Source organism: Borostomias antarcticus, assembly GCF_949987555.1.
Source record: "Borostomias antarcticus genome assembly, chromosome: 9".
NCBI classification, from domain to species: domain Eukaryota; kingdom Metazoa; phylum Chordata; class Actinopteri; order Stomiiformes; family Stomiidae; genus Borostomias; species Borostomias antarcticus.
In genome coordinates, this window is record NC_140242.1 from 26,311,878 (window position 1) to 26,334,731 (window position 22,854).

The following is a 22,854-nucleotide window of genomic DNA, read 5'->3' on the forward strand; positions in this document are numbered from 1 at the left end:
TGGTTCAGATGTAGAATAGTTTGGTGAATTCAAGACGCCTTTTTCAGTGAATTGTCTTCAAAAGAGACTTCCTTCTTGTAACCATGTCATGTTGGCATCATCAAATGGTAGCTTTGGACACACAACCCCAAGATGTCAGCCAGGTTGTTTGGAGATCTTGAACTGTGCCCATTGGACTTCTTTGTGCCTCTTGAACCATCTGTCCTCTGTGTCTTCTACGTTGGTCCTCTGCCTGGCAGGTCAGCGACTGTTCCAGTGGCCGTACATTCCCTAACAATTGACACAACAGTGGAAAGCAGTACCTTTAAAGGTAACCAATGTAACTTCATTGTAAACAACTCATTCTTTGTTTACATTCAACATTTCTCCCCCCAAAACAATGTATGTGTCCTTGTGGTTTAATAAACATGTTGAATGTATTTCCTACCTCATAAGTCATTCGCAAAGTGTTCTTTTTTTGAATGTTTTGAATGCTACACTGATTACTTCCCACTTCCGTTTCGAAAACCAGGGACCGCACAGATGGTGTAAACATCATAAATGAGCAGTTCCTACATCAGTGCCTCATACTCCAGTCAGGGAGCAGATACATTCCTGGTTCCTCCCACATATACATTAGCCTACACATCCAGTATGTGACCCAGTATGCACCCAACATAACATCACAATCCATACAGTACGTGTCATATCACATGGCTCTATACAGTAGGTAGACGGGTCTATGCACATGTTCAGCATGGAGAGGCACAGGCAGCGTGCATTGAGCAATTACCGTGCAGGCGCGCCTGTATTGTGATATGCGGACTGCGGAGCACACCCACTCAGTGCCATCCAAGTTATTTCACTCCTGGGTCCAACCTCGTAAATCAGCCTGGGCCACGTATCCCAGAGGCCTCTTAGCGCTACGTTCGTTGTAAGCTACGGCGTTAGTCGTAGCGCTACGATGCCTCTGGGAAACTCAGCCCTGATCTCTGTGTTCACGTCTGACCCCTGTGTTCATGTGGATAGTGCTCAAGTGTGTACATGGTGAATAGCTAGCTAGTAAGAACACTAGCTAGTTAGCTAGTAAGAACGTTCAAAAGCGCTTGCACATATACCCTTCTTTGCGCACAAGACTAACCTTCTAGAATCACGTGACTACCTTGGCACGACTCCGGTTTCCGGTCTAGAGCCTGCTGGTATCCTGTCACACAAATGCTGAATTAGCCTAGCCTAGCCTAGTCTCGCCAGTTGAACGAATTTGAATAAAAAATGGACATACCAAACAAAGTAGCCTATTCCAGAAGAAGTTTTTGCCACATCGCATCGTACTACAGGTTTATCGGTAGGCCTGTTTTTGGACAGTATCCACATAGACTAGAAACCACAACTGCAAAGCAAATAGGCCCCAGTACTACTCCTTTAACTTTTTATAGATTTACTTGTAGCCATCTTGTGAGGTCAATAACCTTTTGTCTGATGCTTTCAGGGAGTTCTCTGCCTTTCACCATGATGGATGACCACAGTATTCAAACATGTGCTTCCTCCTTTTTAAACAGGAAACCATTGTAGGCCACTATAGTTCCTTAACCTTCCAAAAATAAATCGTGTATTTATGAAGATTTGTTTTTTGTTAGATTGTATTTAAACTACTGTAGATGGGGGGTGAATAATTCTGGTGTTTTCTGGAACAAAAGTATTATTCATAAATAAAATGTCTTCCTGAACAATTGTTATTATTATACTGTAGGTTTGGAACTTCCTGAATTTATTGAGCAAAAATAAACCTCAGTATTTGAATATTTTATTTTATGCATTTATTTTTGTTCATCTTTATCAAGGCTGTGAGTCTACAGTCTACTGTATGTTTCTGTGAGAGATTTTGGAGGAAAAGACCAAGCCTAGGTCATTTGTGTGCTAGAAGCACAAACGGCTGTTGTTCAGGATGATATAATCTGGTTTCAGAGTGATCCAGCGCCTGCTGTTGGAAGCTATTAGTATCTTGAGTGGGTGGAACATTTGATTAATTATTAATCACAGCCCAAACACTGGCTGCTCTATCAGAAAGCCAGTAAACAGGAGGCAGTGTGCTGATCATTCCTAGTTTCTCACATGAATGATATGATGATCAGTTTGCACCACAGCCAGCCACCGTGCTTTTGGTTTGTTTTTGTTATAATTTTCTGTCCATCTTAGACATCGGAGCCAAAATAAAGCTGCTCTCAGAGATAAAATGTAATTGATGCTTCCGGGATCAATGACCTCTTATTGTGTGAAAACAACATAATTGTTCTTATGGGTGGGTTTTACAGGATATTCATCATCGCCATGCTATTTGCCCTTTAGAAAGCCCTGATTGACATGGGATGAGTATGAGAACCATAAGCGGCTAATCGCTGAGGGGGGTCATGGCAACAGTGGCAGGTCTGGAGGGGTCTGTTTTGGAAAGCCATTTAAATTAGGAGTGATGCTGCACATTTCCCTTGCCTGTTGCCCAGCAACCTGACTATCACCGTTCCTCTGTAGTCCTGATCAGATGGTTCCTCCTTGCTCATGACATTCAGTGACTACCAGAATGCTCCTTTTCAAGTATCATGGCCACATGTGTGTAACCCATACAGTTCTGCATGCCGGGGGTGGGATTCAAACTCAGGTCTCCACTTCGAATCCTTCGGTGTTACACTCCCCCCTCCCCCCAAAAAAATCAGCCCCAAAGAAGCTGAAACGTATGGATTACACTGGTGCTGTGACCTGGATGCCCTGTGGATGTGGAGTGAGTTTATGGCAGTGAGTGTAACGGAGTCCTTGTGAGTCCTGAGTAGGTACTAGCGAGTATAAATACCCCAAGTATGTATACCACCCATCCACACCAATGAAGAGCTAGCTTTTCATCGACATAGCTGAAAAAACTGTGCCTGTCACGCGGGAGACCAGGGTTTGAATCCCACCCTGGGCATGCTGAAATATGTACTGTATATGTCTATCTGGATGACAAGCAATGGAGCTCCACCAATGTAATTGTGTATGGCAACAGACATGTCACTCAAATCAAATACTATTATAGAGACATGGCATTCATAACATCTCTGGTTTTTGCCTTAGACAGTTGGAGAGAATATACCACTAGAGGGGCTTTAGGGAACTCTCCCTTCCCCCTTCACACACACACACACACACGCACGCACACACACACACACACAAGGACTCTGCTCATTTACAAACCACATACACACACATACTGTTGTAATGTAAATGTCGTTGGTAAAATGTAGCTACAACATTTAAACTATTATTTGTTTTTGGAACACAAAGGAAAGCACACCAAAGTTTTAAAAAGAAGAAGAGTTAAATAGTGTAGATGAGAAAGAGAGCTGTACAGTATGTGTGTTAGTGGGTACAGTATATGACTGATCAATATATGGACTGGAAGAAACCACCGTAGAGGAGGTGGTCATAAAACACATGTTGTAGGATATCCCATGGGGAACTTAAGTAGCTGGTCAGCAGGTATATGGGTTTCAAATGTGTTTTATTGTTCCCCACAGAGAACTTTATTATTCATTATTTCTGAGAACAGTCATACGTCACAAATGGATTTCGAGTGATAATTATTTGGATAGCAGAGAAAAATATATTTTGAATACAGTTTTAACAGGGGGGAATTCATTTAAGTTTAACTATCTCATTAAATTAATGATGGCCAAGTGCAAAACGAAATAGTGGAAGACTGAACAGTATAACGTTAAAGGTCCCTCCCCAATTATGCTTTTATACAGTTAAAAGTTTGTTGAAAGTACCACTCAGATTAAGCATTCTAGCATGCCTCTATACCCCTCTGTTTCAGCCCCATATCTGAGTTGTCTTATTTGAAAGTGTGTGTGTGTGTGTGTGTGTGTCTGTGTGTGTGTGTGTGTGTTAGTATAGGCCCATCACAGACTTAAATGTATATACGTGCACAAGCACTGAAAAGGTGAGTTTTTCCCTAACAGGTCCCCTTTAATTCAGGATGCTGGTGGTGTGTGTGTGTGTGTGTGTGTGTGTGTGTGTGTGTGTGTGTGTGTGTGTGTGTGTGTGTGTGTGTTGGGTTGGCAGAGCAGCTCCAGCTCACAGCCGTTCGCCACATCCGCACATGCTCAGAGCTCGATAGCACCCCGGCTCACTCTGCCATCGACGTGTTCAGCAGAGCGTAGTGATTATGTGCCAGTGCCTGTGCTAAATAGTATCTGACAGCTGATGGAAAGGCCTCCCTTGGGACAGCTGTCCTGTGCCCAGACCCCCACGTAGGGGCACTGGCTGCTTCTGCCGTGAACTCTCAGCGCTGCCATCCCTGTGCTCTAGACACCAAGGGTTAGAATTTCACGATCAATTATTTTGTGTTGTGTAACATTCAGTCACCAATTTAACATTGACTGAATGGAAATACTGCACTGCATGTTTCCATTGCACATGACGGGGACTGTGTGGTAGTAGGCTATGTGAGAGTTTATAGTGAGCGACGTCTCAATGGAATTTCCCCAAAATCAGACGTCCAGTGGGATTTGGGAAACATGTTTCCCTTTGGATGGAGGAAAATCGCTTTTGTCCCATTTTAAAATGTTAAATGTCATTTCTGGGTTATGGGCTCTCAGCCAGGCTGCAGAAACGTGCAAAAAGCAGATTTTCACAACATGACCTGACCACATGATGACCACACTCGTGACCTTTAGAGAATAAGAGCTCTTGGGCGACAGCCTGCATGTCCATTCGTTCAAAATACGGCGCCGTATTTAGCATACAAAAACATCAATCACATCTGCATGTGGCTTAAATGTCCCAACAGAATCCACTGGTATTTTATTAGATTAAAACCCAATAGTTCAATTTTATAACCGCGTGCTTTCAGATGCCACTGTGTGAGTGTGTAAAGAAAAATAAAATTCAGGCGTAGGCCTATATAAAGTGGGCAAGATAGTGTTATTGACATCATTCCTCACAGAAATCAAAGCTTAATTACACTTAGCCCATGCAGCGATTACCTGAGATCTGTATTGGAAACCTGAAAAGTCAATAGAATATCTAGTTCTATTTTTTCTTATCTCCTTATGGCAATAATGAATTCAGACATGTTAATGTTTACTCCGATGATATCATTGATTTGTTTAAATGTATTATTTGCAGTGGGAGGCCCGGCCCCAGGTCCGAGTGCAGCAGGTCTACACGGCGTGCTTGCGCCACCTTGTGACATTTCAGAGCTAAATCATCCACCCTGAAATGAACATGGCGGCGTCTGTAACTTAGTTACGAGACGCTTATTGGATGCAAGATGGCGACAATGTAACAGAATCCTGGTTGTTGTTTTGAATTATCCTACAAAGTGTCTGTGTCTACAGTGTGACTCCGTGTGTGTCATCTTCCCTGCATCTGCTGAGCAAAACGAGCGCTGACATGGCAGAGACGGAGGAAGAACAGTTATCGCTGGTGAGTTCAATGCGATCCCTATAACGCAAGGAAACGGGATTAGCGAGGCTGCTATGAAAATGTGTATTTCATGTGTATTTCTATGTATTGTGCAATAGAACCGATTATGTTGGAGAAATAATCAGGCCGCCTTGCAAATGTCTTATCCTTCATCCACCACATAGCACCACGTTCCCGCAATGAATAAGCATATTAGGTTGCCAAACGGTACGAATCAAGTAGCTTAATGCGTTGTGGTTTACCTTGTTAGATCATATTAGCTTTACACTTTAGACATCGTTCTGACCAACAGGTCATCAGAGCTTTCAAGGCGGTTACTAATATTCTCTTTAGCTGCTTTCTAGACATTGTACTGTACATGCTTATGTTTCCCCAGGCTCTGATCAACTACTATTGTTATGAGAAGTATTACAACCATGTACTGAAGACTGCTGAAGCAGCCCAAAAGAAATTCAGCAGTGACCCAATCTTCAGCTTTTTCCAGGCCTATGGCACACTGATGCAAGGTAAGGAATGTTTTGATCAAATGAGACTGGGTGCATTGTCTATGTGGGGTGGGTTGGCGGTTCGAATCCTGCAGGCTCCTCCTGTCCACGTGTCTAAGTGTCCTTTGGCAAAGACACTGAACCCCAAATTGCTCCCAGTGAGCAGGTTAGCACCTTGCATGTCGGCTGGTGCCACTGGTGTGTGAATGTGTGTGTGTGAATGGGTGAATAAAAGGCCATTGTAAAGCGCTTTGGATAAAAGCGCTATATAAGTGCAGTCCATTTAAAGGCAGTCCATCTATGTACCCCTATCAATGCAGATCAAATCCATGAAGCCATACAGGAGTTTGAGATGGTCAAAGACAGACGAGATGTGTCTCTCTGCACCTTGATGGCTCTGGTTTACGCTGAGAAGAAAAGGCCAAACCCAGGTGAATCCATGTTTATTTATTCCAGTCCATATCCACATTAAATAAAGTACTACCTACCTACAGTTTCTATCATCCACTGATGTTATGTTGTCCCTAGGGGTGTAGAGGTGACTAAAGAAGTGGGTATACTTGGACTAAATAAGTGGGTATACTGTAACAGAAATGTTACCTTTTTTTACATTAGTGGTGTTTAAAAAAGTGGGTATACTGTAACAGAAATGTTACAGTTTTTACATTAGTGGTGTTTAAAGAAGTGGGTATACTGTAACAGAAATGTTAGTTTTTTTTTTACATTAGTGGTGTTTAAAAAAGTGGGTATACTGTAACAGAAATGTTACAGTTTTTTACATTAGTGGTGTTTAAAGAAGTGGGTATACTGTGGGTCCATGGTTAAAGAAGTGGGTCTACTGTGTATCTATGGATGAAGAAGTGGGTATACTCTGACTAAAGAAGTGGGTATACTGTAGCAGAAATGTTACAGTTTTTTACATTAGTGGGTATACTGTGGGTCCATGGATAAAGAAGTGGGTATACTCCGTATACCTGTGTATACCCTCCAATGGTTGTCCCTGATGTAGGCCCACCTCGCGGGCAGTGACGAGTAACGCAGGAACAATAATAAAGTGTCTGTTTGTGATGAGGGCAGATCGAGAGGTGATTCAGGAGCTGGACGCCAAGGTGAAGGAAGATCGTAAGAGCGCGTCTCCCAAGGCCCTGTACTACGCTGGGATGTTCCTCTGGCTGTTAGGTCGCAGTGACAAAGCCAGGGAGTACATCGACAGGATGATTAAAATCTCCAACGGCTCAAGAGAGGTGAGCACTTGACTTTATCAAATGTATTTTCTCACAGGGACATTAATCGACATTTCAGCGGTAGTGCTGGTTGTAGTCTGTCGGTTAATTTTCACTGTGTGTTGCGATATACTGTAGTGTGTACAGATGAGAACAGATGCATTCAATATTGTTCTGCCAACTCTCGTCTTCACAGCTTTAATACATTTCGGCAAGTTGGCTCAAACAATGAGATTTGATGAAGTCTTCCTGTCTGTTTGTAATGGTGCACGTGGATCAATGTTGTTTGCTCAGGGGATTGTCTTAAAAGGCTGGATTGACCTGACGTCCAATAAGGACGCATACGCCAAGAAGGCCGGCAGATACTTCGACGAGGGGCTGAAAGAGCGAGCCGATGTTTTCGCCCTGATGGGAAAGGTAAGGGTGAAACACACGCCCTAAGGCGTCGTGAATAGTACTTCCTCCTCCGCAACAATGCTACCGTTGTCATTTCCCAGATCTGTCGCTTCTCATGTTTCCCATAATGCTCGGTTATTGTGTCTCGGCGCTAATCCGCACGGCGGAGGGTTTAATGTGTCCCACTGCGGTCTCCGCCGTACAGTTCCCCCGAGCTTAGTCTCCCCTCGGCGCCACGTGCGACGCCCTGTCGCCTCACCATCACGGCCGATTTGATCTTCCGTAAATACATTTTGAACACCAAAACGATTGTCTGGCTCTGTACTATTTGTCGCTCGCACTGTAACGGAATACACATGTCAGGCTCGGGATGTTGTGTGTGTTCGTTGCTCCAGGCCCAGTATTATGAGTTCCGGCAGAATTACTCCGGAGCTCTGGAGACGGTCAACCAGGTCATCGTGAGTTTCCCTGGTTTCCTGCCCGCCCTCATAAAGAAGATGAAGCTTCTGCTCAGCCTGCAGGACTGGGACCAGACCATCGACGCCGCACACAGGTCCCTCCGCATATCTCATATCCTGCTGCTTTATTAACGCGTGATCAGCCGAGGACGATGTACGATTCTGTAGCCGGATTCAATTGAACTTTTCACAAGGCGCGTGCATCGACGATTAATTGTACACACTCTGGGGTCAGCGAGGGTTCATTGTCCGCCATCCTGCCAATCCTATCGTCCATCGCTGGATTTCCGGGATTAGCGGCAGCCATGTATGGAGAGACACAGTCAGCCTTTGCAAGTGGCTCAGCATTCAAGTGCAAATGAAAACCTAGCGTGATGCCTCGAACCGATGCATACTGACTAAGCCATTGTTCCGACCCCCCCCCCTCTTCGCCCTCCCCCCCCTGGAGGCAGGCCAGTGCCAGGGAACATAAAAAGGCCTTTTGAGCCGGAGCGCTAGAGCCACACGCGTTTCCCAGGGTGCACCGCCCCCGGGTTCTGTGACGAGGAGGAAGAGGGATCACTCAGGTGGAGCTGGTTTCCATAGAGATCGAGCCAAGACCCCGGGGCCGCTGTAGCAGCCCTGCTGAGACGGCAGGTCTCTGGGAAAAACGGACAGTCGTCCTCGTTATGCGCTCCTGCGTCCTGTCCTGTCCTGTCCTGTCCTGTCCTGTCCTGTCCTGTCCTGTCCTGTCCTGTCCTGTCCTGTCCTGTCCTGTCCTGGCCTGGCCTGGCCTGGCCTGGCCTGGCCTGGCCTGGCCTGGCCTTTGTGTAGTGGGTGCTCATCCTTACATAGCATTACCTCTCTTGTTTTCAACCATAAGCAGCGAAGCCATTATGGGCAACACTAGTCTTGCATAACCAGGCTCAACTCCACACTTTAGCGTTGGAGAAAGGTCTGGCTGGACTCGGGGATGGGGGGGGTCGCTGTATTTCTTTAAACCAATCACAGTCGTCCTCGGCGGAGCGGTTGCTAGGTTGTTGTTGTTTCACGTAGTCTGGATGGAATCTGATTGGGCAGACAACAGATTTCACCTCCACTTATCCCCGAAACCTAGATTGTGAATGAAATTTCAGTCTCACTAATGTTACCCACACCATTTGTTCCTTTCTGTTTTCCTACCTGACTGTTGTTCTAACTTTGTAGTTCATTCCCCTAGAATCAGTCTGTTAAAACTACAATTTGTTTCTGTATGACATCACTTCCCTGTCCTCTTCATCCTGAAACTGCATGCCACTCCCTTTCTCACGTTATAAGATATCATTCCCGAGTCCCTCTCGCGTATGAAACACTTCCTGTGCAGAGTCCGTTTTGCCAATCGTAACATAGAATAAAACTATTGTCTTTTGTTTGAAACCAGCTTGAATCGACCACATCGCGTGTTCTTTGAAATCTAACTTAAACCAAGTATAGATTTTCATTCATAACATCCGTTGAGTCTGACTAGGGCAACAGTAATACAACACCATAATTGGCTTTCCGTTGGGGTCAGCATGGAAATGGAAGGGGGATCTAAAACACCTTAGTCACCACTACTAAGACATTGCGTATCATATTTCAGGCTCTTGCAGAGGGATAAGAACAATCTAGAGGCCCTGAGGATGATGGCGCTACACTCCTTGTGCAGAGACGGAGACGTCGGCGAGGTACGTTTCAACACCGTGCCTCCTCATCCGCCCGCCGGGCTCCAGGACGCCAACACCCGTCGCCGCGCTATAATCAGTAACGACCTCAGGAATGGCCGATGGGTAATGTCTGTGTTGGAGGCACGGCGAAAGCGGGAAAGTGATTGGAAAGACGTACTTTGTTTTCTACTTTGACAGTCGGTCAAGCAGCTGTCCAACCTCATCGCCGTCCTGGACGTCCAGGAACCCAACAACCCCGAGCTTCGCTACAGGATGTCCCTAGCGTTCACGCGCACGGTACGGCTTCGCTGACGCGCCGTAACGTTCAATAATAATAGCAGAATCAAATACTAGCCGTATGACACGGGCTTCATTAGAACCCGTGATGTTTCTGAAGGAAAGTAGGAATGAATGAATGACTTGTTTTGTTCCTTTGACCAGTGTGGAAGAAACGAGAAGGTCATCCAGCAGACCCACACCCTGGTGGAGAGGGCCTTCTCCCAGGCGGCCGGCGACTCGGATCTGGCCACGGAGCTGGGCTACCAGCTGGTGCTCCAGGGCCGAATCAAGGAGGCTATGAAGTGGTACAAGACCGCCATGAGTCTGGATGAAACCAGCGTCTCTGCTCTGACCGGTAAGACCTGGTGTACCTCGGTTCATTTGTACGTTTCCGCGCGCTGTATTCTATACCAAACAATAAATGGTCGTCCCGATGTTTTCCTGAATACGTCTGCGGTTCTTAACTTCACTCTCAGGTATTATTCGGTGCCAGTTGATCGAGGGGCACTTGGAAGACGCAGAGCAACAGTTGGAATTCCTCACAGAGATCCAGCAGTCTATTGGGAAATCAGGGGTGAGACTGAGAGATTCTGCTCTGTTACATCCTGTTGGAAGACTTTCCAGCCAGCGTCGCCATTAAACAAAGCCTAGTAGTGTGTTGTAAGCTCATTGGCTGGTCACTAGGGCTACCACGGGGGGGTTTGTTCAGGTTATGGTCTCAGCTGTAGCGTCGGTTTGGGGTGACAGCTGCTCCTGTGGGTCTTTAGTATTATGGGTTTATCTGTCCCCAGGGAGGCACTCTGCTGGGTGACGGCGTCTGAGAGTTGTCCTTCTGAGCTGAATACGGATTAGGGAACCCTCTCTCGGTCTCTCTCTTTCTCTCTCTCTCTCTCTCTCGCTCTCTCTCTCTCTCTCTTTCTTTCTCTCTCTCTCTCTCTCTCAAAAAATATATTTAAAAAAAAAAAATATATATATATTTTTTTGAATGTCTTTCTCTCTCTCAAAAATATATTAAAAAAATAAATAAATAAATATTTTTTAATGTCTTTCTCTGCCTCTCTCTTCCTCTGCCTCTCTTTATCACCCATGTCTCTCTCTCTTTGCCTCTCTCTCCCTCTCTGTTTCTCTCTCTATATACATATTACCCATGTCTCTCTGCCTCTCTCTCTTCGTCTGTCTTCTCTCTATCACCCATGTCTTTCTCTCTCTCTCTCTCTTCCTCTGTCTCTATCACCCATGTCTTTCTCTCTCTCTTCCTCTGTCTCTATCACCCATGTCTCTCTCTCTGTCTCTCTCTGTCTCTCTCTCTCTCTGTCTCTCTCTCTCTCTGTCTCCCTCTCTCTCTCTCAGGAGCTGCTGTACCTGCGTGCTCTCCTGGCTGTGAAGAAGCGCAGGCCCCAGGACGAGGTGACCAACCTGCTGAACGACGCGGTGGACACCCACTTCTCCGCCCTCCAGGGTCTCCCTCTGGGGGTGGAGTACTTCGAGAAGCTCAACCCTGACTTCCTGCTGGACATCGTCAAGGAGTACATTGCTCTTTGTCCTGCCAAGGTCTGTGTGAAGGGTCATTGATGCACAATTTTTGTATTTATTTTATTTTTTAAATGTAGTTATTAAAACCTTGATTTAACCAGGTAAGAAGCTCACTGAGTTTCTTAAAATCTATTTTTCAACAGAGACCTGGCCAAGAGGGCAGCATATAAACATACATTTAGGTTACATACAAACAAACACACAAACATTTAAAAGGCAGTTATCATAATTGGTTGTCAACATACTAGGAATTTGCGTTCGGTCGTGGTGCTTAACATGGAGACAACATTGGACAGGGTGCAGGGACGAGACAGGACAGTGCAAAGGGCGAGTACAAGATGCTAGTGCAAAAGGAGGATAAGCTAAGAAAAAGAACAATATACAAAAAGTAGTGCAGTCAGTTTATGTACAGTGAGTGAGCAGACTTATGAGATTGCATAGGAACGAATTCGATATAGTTTTGAATACTTCTGGATAATCAGTTCTGGCGATTGTAATTCTTTCTGGAGCGTGTTCCAGGCGAGAGGGGGCAGTGTATTTAAAAGCACATGTGGGACAGTCACCTGCAGAACATCTTGCGAACGCAGGCTATAATCCTCGTCTTCTGATAAGATACAGGACTGTATGTACACAAGTAAGTAGGAACCGATCCAAGGAGTTTTATAGATAAAGCTAAACCAATGGGTATGTCTGCGTACATACAGAGATGTCCAATCAGATTTTGCATACAAGGTACAATGAGGGGTAAGATGTCAGATATCAAGGCTCAATGATGTAGTGTCCAACCAGCGCAAGAATTGGGGAGAAGCACTCAGTAAATCACCACAGTCTAGCAGAGGCAGGAAGGCTGCCGACACCTTGAGCTCAGAGACTAGATATGTGAGCCCTAAACGATAATGGGCGATCAACTAGAAAGCCCAAATACTTTACCTTGAGACTCGCTCGATTACTTTTCCTTGGGAAGGTAAAATATTTGGAAGATTTGGTGGTAATTCACTAGTGTTAGAAAACGGCATGGGTTTAGTTTTATCTGTATAGTATTAAATTAATTAATTAATTCACGATCATATAAGACCCTAGGTAAATCACAATGAAACTATTTACAGATGTTTTTGATTGATGACCTTCAATTCATACAATTAGAAATCTGCATATGAATTCTTGATAATAGAATTGACTTCCTGTGTGTCTAACCATTGACTTCCTGTGTGTCCAACCATTGACTTCCTATGTGTCCAACCATTGACTTCCTGTGTGTCCAACCATTGACTTCCTGTGCGTCCAACCATTGACTTCCTGTGTGTCCAACCATTGACTTCCTGTGTGTCCAACCATTGACTTCCTGTGCGTCCAACCATTGACTTCCTGTGTGTCCAACCATTGACTTCCTGTGTGTCCTAGCCCCCAGCCCCGGGCCAGCCTCCGGCCCCTCAGCTCCACCACTGTGCCTCCGTGTTAGACACCGTGGTCAAGATCGTTCCCGGCCTCCTGCAGGGCGTCTTCCTATTGGCTAAAGTCAGGTTCCTGTCAGGTGAGTCTCACACAAGCGGTAACAATGTAGCCGTTGTCTAGTGGTTTTCGTGGTTTTGACGTGGGTCGCCCTGTCCCCGTCCCTGTAGGGGACACCGAGGCAGCTCAGAGCAGCCTGCAGCACTGCCTGGACCAGTGTCCCTCCCACTCCGAGGCCCACCTGCTCATGGCCCAGATCCACCTCCTCCAGGGGAACTTCAAGCTCTCCTCCCAGTCTCTGGAGCTCTGCCTCAGCCACAACTTTGAGGTAGGAACAACCCCCCGCGAGGAACGAGACGAATCAAAAGACGTTCCGTCTTCCACAAAAGCTCGATCTCGCGCTGTCCCCCCCGCCCAGGTGCGAGAGTACCCTCTGTACCACCTGATCAGGGCCCAGGCCCAGAAGAAGACGGGGGAGGTCCAAGAGGCCATCAAGACCCTCCAGATGGCCATGAGTCTGCCGGGGGTGCGCCGGGCCGGGGCCTCGGCCAGGACCAGGGAGAGGAAGGCGGAGCTGAGCTCGGCCGACTGCGTCTCCATCTTCTTGGAGCTCGCCGAGGCGCTCTGGCTCAACGGAGAACAGGTGAGGAGACGCGGAGGAAATCCACCCCAAGCGAGTTTCGCAGATTCGACAGAATTCAAATCAAATCAAAATGTATTTTTAGGGCACGTTTAAAACGACAGCAGTCGACCAAAGTGCTGTACAAAGGTGGGTCCTAGATAAAAACATAAGAACATATTCTCAATAAATCAAGGAAATAACAGCAATACAATACAGACATTGAACATGAGCAAGGCTTGGGCACAGACTGGTTAAAACGCCAGGGAGAAAAGGTGAGTCTTTAGGGAGGATTTAAAAAACTGAGAATCTATAAGAAAGAAATGCAGGGCCAAGATTCTCCGACAGGAAAACTTTTTATTGAATTTATCGTGCACTCCCGTAGGTTTTGTCCGTGGTTGTCATCCCATCGTCGGCCCGTTTACGTGCGAATGGGTTTGTCGTCTTTTTTTTTATAGCACGAGGCTGCCAAGACCATGCAGGACGCCATCAACGAGTTCTCGGGCACCCCCGAGGAGCTGCGCGTCACCATCGCCAACGCCGACCTGGCGCTGTTGCGGGGCGACACCGAGCTGGCGCTGAGCATGCTCAGAAACATCACCCCGGAACAGCCCTACTACATCCAGGCCAAGGAGAAAATGGCCGAAATATACCTCACGCACAGGAAGGAGAAGCGACTGTATGCTAGCTGTTACAGGTGATTACAGGCTGTTACAGGTGATTACAGGCTGTTACAGGTGATTTACAGGCTGTTACAGGTGATTTACAGGTGATTTACAGGTGATTACAGGCTGTTACAGGTGATTACAGGCTGTTACGGGTGAATACAGGCTGTTACAGGTGATTTACAGGCAATTACAGGCTGTTACAGGTGATGACAGGCTGTTACAGGTGATTACAGGCTGTTACAGGTGATTACAGGCTATGACAGGCTGTTACAGGTGATGCCAGGCTGTTACAGGTGATTACAGGCTGTTACAGGTGATGCCAGGCTGTTACAGGTGATTACAGGCTGTTACAGGTGATGCCAGGCTGTTACAGGTGATTACAGGCTGTTACAGGTGATTACAGGCTGTTACAGGTGATTACAGGCTATGACAGGCTGTTACAGGTGATTACAGGCTGTTACAGGTGATGCCAGGCTGTTACAGGTGATTACAGGCTGTTACAGGTGATTACAGGCTGTTACAGGTGATTACAGGCTATGACAGGCTGTTACAGGTGATTACAGGCTGTTACAGGTGATTACAGGCTGTTACGGGTGAATACAGGCTGTTACAGGTGATTTACAGGCAATTACAGGCTGTTACAGGTGATTACAGGCTGATACAGGTGATTACAGGCTGTTACAGGTGATTACAGGCTGTTACAGGTGATTACAGGCTGATACAGGTGATTACAGGCTGTTACAGGTGATGCCAGGCTGTTACAGGTGATTACAGGCTGTTACAGGTGATTACAGGCCGTTACAGGTGATTACAGGCATCTTCTGTTCCGTCAACCACCCAGTCCACAAGGAGGCAATTTGTTGTAAAGCACACATTAAAAACACATACATGTATACACCTACAATCACAAACAAAAATGACAGTAATCCCAAAACTATCTATAGCAGTCGACAGCATTTCAATTTGGAGGCCGTGAGTTCACCACGAATCAAATGGAAATCTCTTCTTCGGCCGCGTCATGTGGTAAATATGCCAAGCTGCCTCCGCTGTCGGAGCAGTGTTGCCGATAGTCTTTCCGCCGGATCTCTGAGCCCGTCCTGGTGAAGACGGGCGCCGGCAGGGCGGAGACGTCACAGCGGACGGGTTCGCTGAGCAGAGCAGACGCGTGTCTCCGAGCGCAGTGACCTAACCTCTTAACCCAGACCCAACCTGGTTATGTGCATCTGTTCCTCAGAGAGCTGGTGGAGAAGCTGCCCAGCCCTCACACATGTCTGCTACTGGGAGACGCTTACATGAACATCCAAGAGGTGGGTACGAGCTGGAATACGGGAACTTCCTGTTTGTTCTTGTCAAGAGTTGGCTCAGCCCGGGCAGCGCCTGTTGAGTGCTCACAGGAAGCTGTTAATGTCAAACGTGTACTTCAACTGTGCAAATATTTATAAACCGCAAGATGTATCACCGCCCGCCGTCGCAACCGGCCTCGCACGAGACCTTTGCGTCATGGCGGTCGGCGCTCCGCAGACGCTGCTGAGCGTGTCATGTGTTTACCGTCTCGTCAGCCGGAGAAGGCCATCGAGGTCTACGAGCAGGCGCTGAAGAAAAACCCCAAAGACGGGGCTGTGGCCAGCAAGATCGGGAAAGCCCTGGTCAAGACGCACAACTACGCCAAGGTCTGTACCCCCCCTCCCAGATGGGGAGAAATATGGGAATATGCGCTATATATTTTATATATATTTTATATTTATATATTATTTATAATATATATTTATTATGTCATTGAATAGCACCGGAACAATGCTTATACTGTAAAATGTGTATAATCCTGTTAGGATGGGCCGGGTGAGCGGCCAGACACGGGGAAAAAAATAAAATCATTCATTCATTCATTCATTCATTCATATATAAAAATATAAATATATATATAAATATATTATAAATAATATATAAATATAAAATATAAATATATTATAAATAATATATAAATATAAAATATAAATATATATATATAAATAATATAAAATATAAATATATACATATAAATAATATATAAATATAAAATATAAATATATATATATAAATAAATGTATATATTGCAAATGTATGTATTTGCAAACTCGGCCAGCTGTTGTCCTTCCCAGGCGATCAACTACTACGAGGCGGCCCTGAAGACGGGTCAGCAGAGCTTCCTGCGCTACGACCTGGCGGAGCTGCTGATGAAGATGAGGCAGTACGAGCGCTGTGAGAGGGTCCTGCACGAGGCCCTGGCCCACGACACAGGTGAGAGGGTCCTGCACGAGGCCCTGGCCCACCACGCAGGTGAGAGGGTCCTGCACGAGGCCCTGGCCCACGACACAGGTGAGAGGGTCCTGCACGAGGCCGCGTGACACAGGTGAGAGGGTCCTGCACGAGGCCCTGGCCCACGACACAGGTGAGAGGGTCCTGCACGAGACCCTGGCCCACCACGCAGGTGAGAGGGTCCTGCACGAGGCCCTGGCCCACGACACAGGTGAGAGGGTCCTGCACGAGGCCCTGGCCCCCCACGCAGGTGAGAGGGTCCTGCACGAGGCCCTGGCCCCCCACGCAGGTGAGAGGGTCCTGCACGAGGCCCTGGCCCACGACACAGGTGAGAGGGTCCTGCACGAGGCCCTGGCCCCCCACGCAGGTGAGAGGGTCCTGCACGAGGCCCTGGCCCACCACGCAGGTGAGAGGGTCCTGCACGAGGCCCTGGCCCCCACGCAGGTGAGAGGGTCCTGCACGAGGCCCTGGCCCACGACACAGGTGAGAGGGTCCTGCACGAGGCCCTGGCCCACGACGCAGGTGAGAGGGTCCTGCACGAGACCCTGGCCCCCACGCAGGTGAGAGGGTCCTGCACGAGGCCCTGGCCCACGACACAGGTGAGAGGGTCCTGCACGAGGCCCTGGCCCACGACACAGGTGAGAGGGTCCTGCACGAGGCCCTGGCCCACGACACAGGTGAGAGGGTCCTGCACGAGGCCCTGGCCCACGACACAGGTGAGAGGGTCCTGCACGAGGCCCTGGCCCACCACGCAGGTGAGAGGGTCCTGCACGAGGCCGCGTGACACAGGTGAGAGGTTCCTGCACGAGGCCCTGGCCCACGACGCAGGTGAGAGGGTCCTGCACGAGGCCCTGGCCCCCCACGCAGGTGACGCAGAACCAGGAGAACCAGGAGTCCTTCAGTGATTCAGAGCTACAACCCCCTGAGGCCTACAGACCGAAATATTTACATTTACATTTATACACGTGTTACTGTTTTGTAATCTCAGCGTCTTCTGACTTATACACCAGAAGAAGGTAAAGCACAGCCCTACACACTGTACAGTAGAAGATGTTGTGTACTCGCAAGTGATGTATATCATTCACACAAAATATTATTCGGATGGATTGTACATCTGTTGGCATCAAGCTCTTCCACAAAAACCCAAACATTTGTAGGCTTCCAGGCTCGGATTTGCGGTGCGAACGTAACCTTGTGTTTTTGTGTGCGTTTCTTTAGCGAACGAACTGCCGGCGTTGACGGACGACTGCCGCTACCTCGTCCTGTTAGCCAAGATCCAAAGCAAGGTCGACAAAATCGAGGAAGCCTTGTTGTCCTTGCAACGGGTACGGACTCCAAATGAGTCAGATTCCGTGAATGCGTGAGACGCGACCGTATCTATCCGATGTGAAGGTCGACATTCCGCCCATTCTCTCAGGTTATGTGAAGCATTCCTAGCATGGCCACGGCGCTGCTCTGTAGGGATGCACGATATATCGGCAATCATATCGGTATCGGTCCGATGTGCAAAACGGGGCCGATGTGAACAGCCGATTATTATTTCTGTCTAGGTGCTGTTGTGTGTGTTGTTTTTGAGAGGAAGCAATGCAGTTAATCTATGATTTAAATGCTTTTCCAAATGTTTTGGAAATAGAGACCGTTTCCATGTGTTTTTCAATATGTATACAGACCTGCAAACGTGTCACCTTTTGGCTACAGTCACCTTTTTTATGTTTTATGTTAACCATGGTAGTTTCAGTGAATCTAGAGGGTTTTAGTTTTGTATGTCGTCACCTTTTTCACTACTCCAGAGTTTGCAGGTCTGTGTACAACATTTGTTTATCATAGAAACTTGTTTTTATACAGATCATATCGACATCGCTAAATATCGGTTATCGGCCATGACAGCAATGTTAATATCTGTTATCGGTATCGGCCCAAAATGTTCATATCGGTGCGTCCGTACTGCCCTGTTCGTATGAATGACCCCTCCCCCGTGGCGTCCGCAGGCCAGGGACGTCCAGGCCAAGGTGCTGAAGCGCGTGCAGCTGGAGCAGCCCGACGCCGTCGCCGCGCAGAAGCAGCTCGCCGCCGAGATCTGCGCCGAGATCGCTAACCACTTCACGAGTCAGAGGGCCTACGAGAGGGCGGTCAAGTTCTACAAAGAGGCCCTTGTCTACTGCGAGAGTGACGGCAAGGTCGGCGCCGCCGAATCAAACGCCCTGTGTGCTGCCTCGACGCAGCTGCTGCTGCTGTCGTCCTCGCTCCCCTCTGTCCGTCCGTCCGTCTGTCCACGGCGTCCCTGTTTTTACACACCTATTCACGTTCATCACCTTAGCTCCTCTCATACTTCTCATATTTCCTCTCACACTTTTCCCCCATATTTTGGTTCGGGACTGTGTCCTAATAGACGAACGCGTTATCTGAATGTGCTGCACGTCTAACTGTTATGTTATGAAGTTATGTTTTTAATGCGGAGAACAGCCGGAAGAACAAAATTGATTTCCCTGATGTTCATTTTCTCCTAAATCATATTATCCCGAAGCCAGGATGTGATTAGAAGGCAGATCTCCGTTGGGATGAATGATCCTCGTTGGTTCTCAGCTCAGATGAATGATCCTCATTGGTTGGTTGCAGGTGATGCTGGAGCTGGCCCGCCTCTACCTCTCCCTGGACGACGTGGACGCCTGCCAGCAGCAGTGCGGCCTCCTCCTGAAGAGTGACCAGGTCAACGAAGACGCAACGCTGGTGGGTCCTCGCTCTCTCTCTATATCTCTCTCTCTCTCTCTCTCTCTCGCTCTCTCTCTCTTTCTCTCTCTCGCTCTCTCTATCTCTCTCTCTCGCTCTCTCTCTCTCTCGTGCTCTGTCTCTCTCTCTCGCTCTATCTCTCTCTCTATCTCTCTCTCGCTCTGTCGCTCTCTCTCGCTCTCTCTCGCTCTCTCTCGCTCTCTCTCTCGCTCTCTCTCGCTCTCTCTCTCTCGCTCTCTCTCGCTCTATCTCTCTCGCTCTCTCTCTCTCTCTTTCTCCCTCTCTCTCTTTCTCTCTCTCGCTCTCTCTCCCTCGCTCTCTCCCTCTCTCTCGCTCTCTCTCTCTCTCTCCCTCGCTCGCTCTCTCGTTCTCTCCCTCTCGCTCTCTCTCTCTCCCTCTCTCTCCCTCTCTCTCTCTCTCTCGCAGTATTTCTGGAGCCTTTTGAGTGAATCTACCAGGAGAACACATCAATGACTCGCCTCTGTTCTCCCTCAGATGATGGCCGACCTGCTGTTCAGGAAGCAGGACTACGAGCAGGCCGTTTTCCACTTTCAACAGCTACTGGAGCGCAAACCAGGTGCGACAGGGCGCTGTTTCTCTTAGGCCTGAATACACAACTCCCCCCCCCCCCCTGGAAACTGATTTCCAAGCTTGAAAAGGAAACTTAAGAAGTTAATGTAAATACGCTCGGCCAATTTGACCCTCCGCTGAATGGCGGAGTAATCTATTTCACATCTGCCGTTTCTAGACAACTACCCTACGCTGTCACGTCTAATCGACCTGCTGAGGAGAGCGGGGAAGTTAGAGGAGGTTCCCAGGTTTCTGGACATGGCGGAAAAACATTCCTCCAGGGCGAAGTTCGACCCCGGCTTTAACTACTGCAAAGGACTCTACCTGTGGTAAAGTTTCTAATCCAAAGGGGATTCAGTGATACAGATTATACTGTAACAACAAGGTAATCTGTTCAACATGAGCTGGGTTTGTTTGGCGCAAAGGTACACGGGGGAACCGAACGACGGACTGCGACACTTCAACAAGGCGCGCAAAGACAACGACTGGGGGCAGAACGCCGTTTACAACATGATCGAAATCTGCCTGAACCCGGACAACGACACCATGGGGGGAGAGGTGTTTGAGAACTTGGACGGGGACATGGGGTGAGCGGCCGCGTGTTCAAGAGCGCTAGCACTTCTCTGTAATAACTACTTCGTTAACGCGCTCGTAAATTGTACACTAAAGCCGGTTTCGCCTCAAAACGTCAGACCTCGCGTGTTTAATAGACGAGGTCTGGCTGTGAAGTCGTCGTTGACGATGTTCTTCGCTCCCCCTCCCCCTGGTTCCGGGGGGTTCAGGAACTCCACTGAGAAGCAGGAGTCGGAGCAGCTGGCCGTGAGAACGGCGGAGAAGCTCCTGAAGGAGCTGAAGCCGCAGACCGCCAGCGGCCACGTCCAGCTGCGCATCCTGGAGAACTACTGCTGCCTGGCCACCAAGCAGAAGGCCAGCGTGGAGAGAGCCCTGAATGTTTTCACAGAGGTGGCGAACAGCGAGGTGAGTAAACGCCAGATGGTGCACATGAGAGGGTCTCACACCCCTAGAGCAAACACATGACCTCAGGGTGTCTCTTTGCTTTAGGGGTTATATCACGCTGACTTAGGTTACTTAATTGCACTGTACCGGATCTGCTTTCTCACTGCTCTTTCCAGGCTTAAGCTTTGGACATCTTATTGTACAATGGTAAATGGACTGCACTTATATAGTGCTTTTGCACCTTAGCAGCACTCAAAGCGCTTTACAATGGCCTCTCATTCACCCATTCACACACACATTCACACACCAATGGCGGTAGCTGCCATGCAAGGTGCTAACCTGCTCATTGGGAGCAATTTGGGGTTAGGTGTCTTGCTCAAGGACACTTCGACATGTGGACAGTCAGAGCTGGGATTCGAACCACTGACCCTTCGATCATTGAACGACCCGCTCTACCAACTGAGCTACAGCCGCCCCGTGACAATAAGACAAGCTGCATTAAGTGGATTTTCCTGATGTCAAAATATCATATTGTCACCTTAAGATAATGGCCTAAGTGGTTTTTTGAGGAAAGGGATTTTTTTTTGCCTGAGTCATCTCTCCATGATGCTGGCCACCTCTGGTAAAATCGACTACATCCTCAATTGAAAAGATCACACTGTTCCTACCCCGGTAGTATAATGGCCCATGTCATGTTGACCCATGGCCCCCTTGAGGCCATTTTGTTTTTTTTGTGTGTTTTCTGAAAAACTTGAAAATATGACTCAGGCCGTTATTTTAGGAAGGCGACGATATGCAACGCCTAACCAGAGCTCTCTGTTCGAACGCAGAAAGACCATGTGCCCGCCCTGCTAGCGATGGCCACGGCCTACATGATGCTCAAACAGACCCCCCGGGCCAGGAACCAACTGAAACGCATCGCTAAGATGAGCTGGAGCATCGTCGACGCGGACGAGTTCGAGAAGAGCTGGCTTCTCCTGGCCGACATCTATATCCAGTCAGGGAAATACGACATGGCCGGGGAACTCCTGAAGAGATGCCTGCGTCATAATAAGGTCAATATTTCAAGGATTGTCAAGATACATTCAATTAATTAGCCTATATTTTGTGGCTGTATTACAAAAGGGGAAATGTAATCCTCAATCTGAATTTTCATAGTACAATTTGTAACTGAATGGAGTATTTTACTCGCCCCCCAATGTATGTTTGGTTGACAATCACACATTGTGTCATATTCACTCGGTGACGATCGAATCTCTTACTTACAGTCGTGCTGCAAAGCTTATGAATACATGGGCTACATCATGGAGAAAGAGCAGGCATTCCGCGATGCAGCGCTCAACTATGAAATGGCCTGGAAATACGGCAACCAGACCAACCCAACCATAGGTACGCATGCCAACTCATATCATACTGCTTGTGGCTGTTCGATTTACGATGGTCAAAATAATATGAATAATCATGAATACTATGAATAATCATGAATACTATGAATAATCATTCATGCAATTATGCATTTATCTTAGGGTACAAACTGGCATTCAACTACCTGAAAGCAAAGAGGCACGTTGATGCCATAGACGTTTGTCATAAGGTGAGCAGATCGGCCTCTTGTGGAAGCCCTCTTGGTGGGGATCAGGTGTGGTCAGGTCAGTGCTGTGCTGGGGATGATCGTGTTCTGTTCACCTCATCCACAGGTCCTGGACGCTCATCCAAACTACCCCAGGATGAGGAAAGACATCCTGGACAAAGCTCGCGCTGCATTGAGATCATGATCGGTGTGATTTTGTCGCTGAGCGTTTTGTACACTGTGTGTGTGTGTGTGTGTGTGTGTGTGTGTGTGTGTGTGTGTGTGTATGTGTGTGTGTGTGTGTGTGTGTGTGTGTGTGTGTGTGAGAAACACTGTGTTTCATTGTATTGCGCTCAGTATTTGACAGTATTTTGTGTTTTTTCAGTAGGATGTGTAAGTAAATCACTCATCATATTTGTGTCATATTGTGTTGACATTGAGATGGAGGGTTGTTGTGTTTGTAGTTGCTGTACTGTAATAAAGTACAACTGTTTCTATCGAATGAATTACCCTGTTTTCTTTTCT

General features: G+C 47.6%; 1 protein-coding gene across 1 annotated transcript; it reads left to right on the top strand.

Annotated features, from left to right (window-relative positions):
* Positions 1-5,296: 5,296 nt before the first annotated feature.
* ttc21b (tetratricopeptide repeat domain 21B) lies at positions 5,297-22,729 on the top strand. Its single transcript, XM_084443249.1, has 29 exons — positions 5,297-5,436; positions 5,813-5,942; positions 6,242-6,352; positions 6,999-7,165; positions 7,439-7,561; positions 7,936-8,093; positions 9,599-9,683; positions 9,861-9,959; positions 10,104-10,296; positions 10,418-10,515; positions 11,292-11,492; positions 12,876-13,005; positions 13,094-13,251; positions 13,342-13,566; positions 14,001-14,239; positions 15,445-15,517; positions 15,770-15,880; positions 16,349-16,487; positions 17,724-17,830; positions 18,494-18,682; positions 19,122-19,232; positions 19,728-19,809; positions 19,981-20,131; positions 20,228-20,389; positions 20,585-20,780; positions 21,590-21,814; positions 22,028-22,148; positions 22,286-22,353; positions 22,457-22,729. The coding sequence occupies exons 1-29, from the start codon at positions 5,404-5,406 to the stop codon at positions 22,532-22,534; spliced, it is 3,963 nt and encodes a 1,320-aa protein (XP_084299375.1). The 5' UTR covers positions 5,297-5,403; the 3' UTR covers positions 22,535-22,729.
* The last annotated feature ends 125 nt before the right edge of the window (positions 22,730-22,854 follow it).

Excerpts from the sequence above, each read along its gene's own strand:
- ttc21b (XM_084443249.1), top strand. The coding sequence starts at position 5,404 with ATGGCAGAGACGGAGGAAGAACAGTTATCGCTG. Across the intron at positions 19,233-19,727 it reads TCAACGAAGACGCAACGCTG|ATGATGGCCGACCTGCTGTT; the intron begins GTGGGTCCTCGC and ends GTTCTCCCTCAG. Across the intron at positions 19,810-19,980 it reads GCTACTGGAGCGCAAACCAG|ACAACTACCCTACGCTGTCA; the intron begins GTGCGACAGGGC and ends TGCCGTTTCTAG.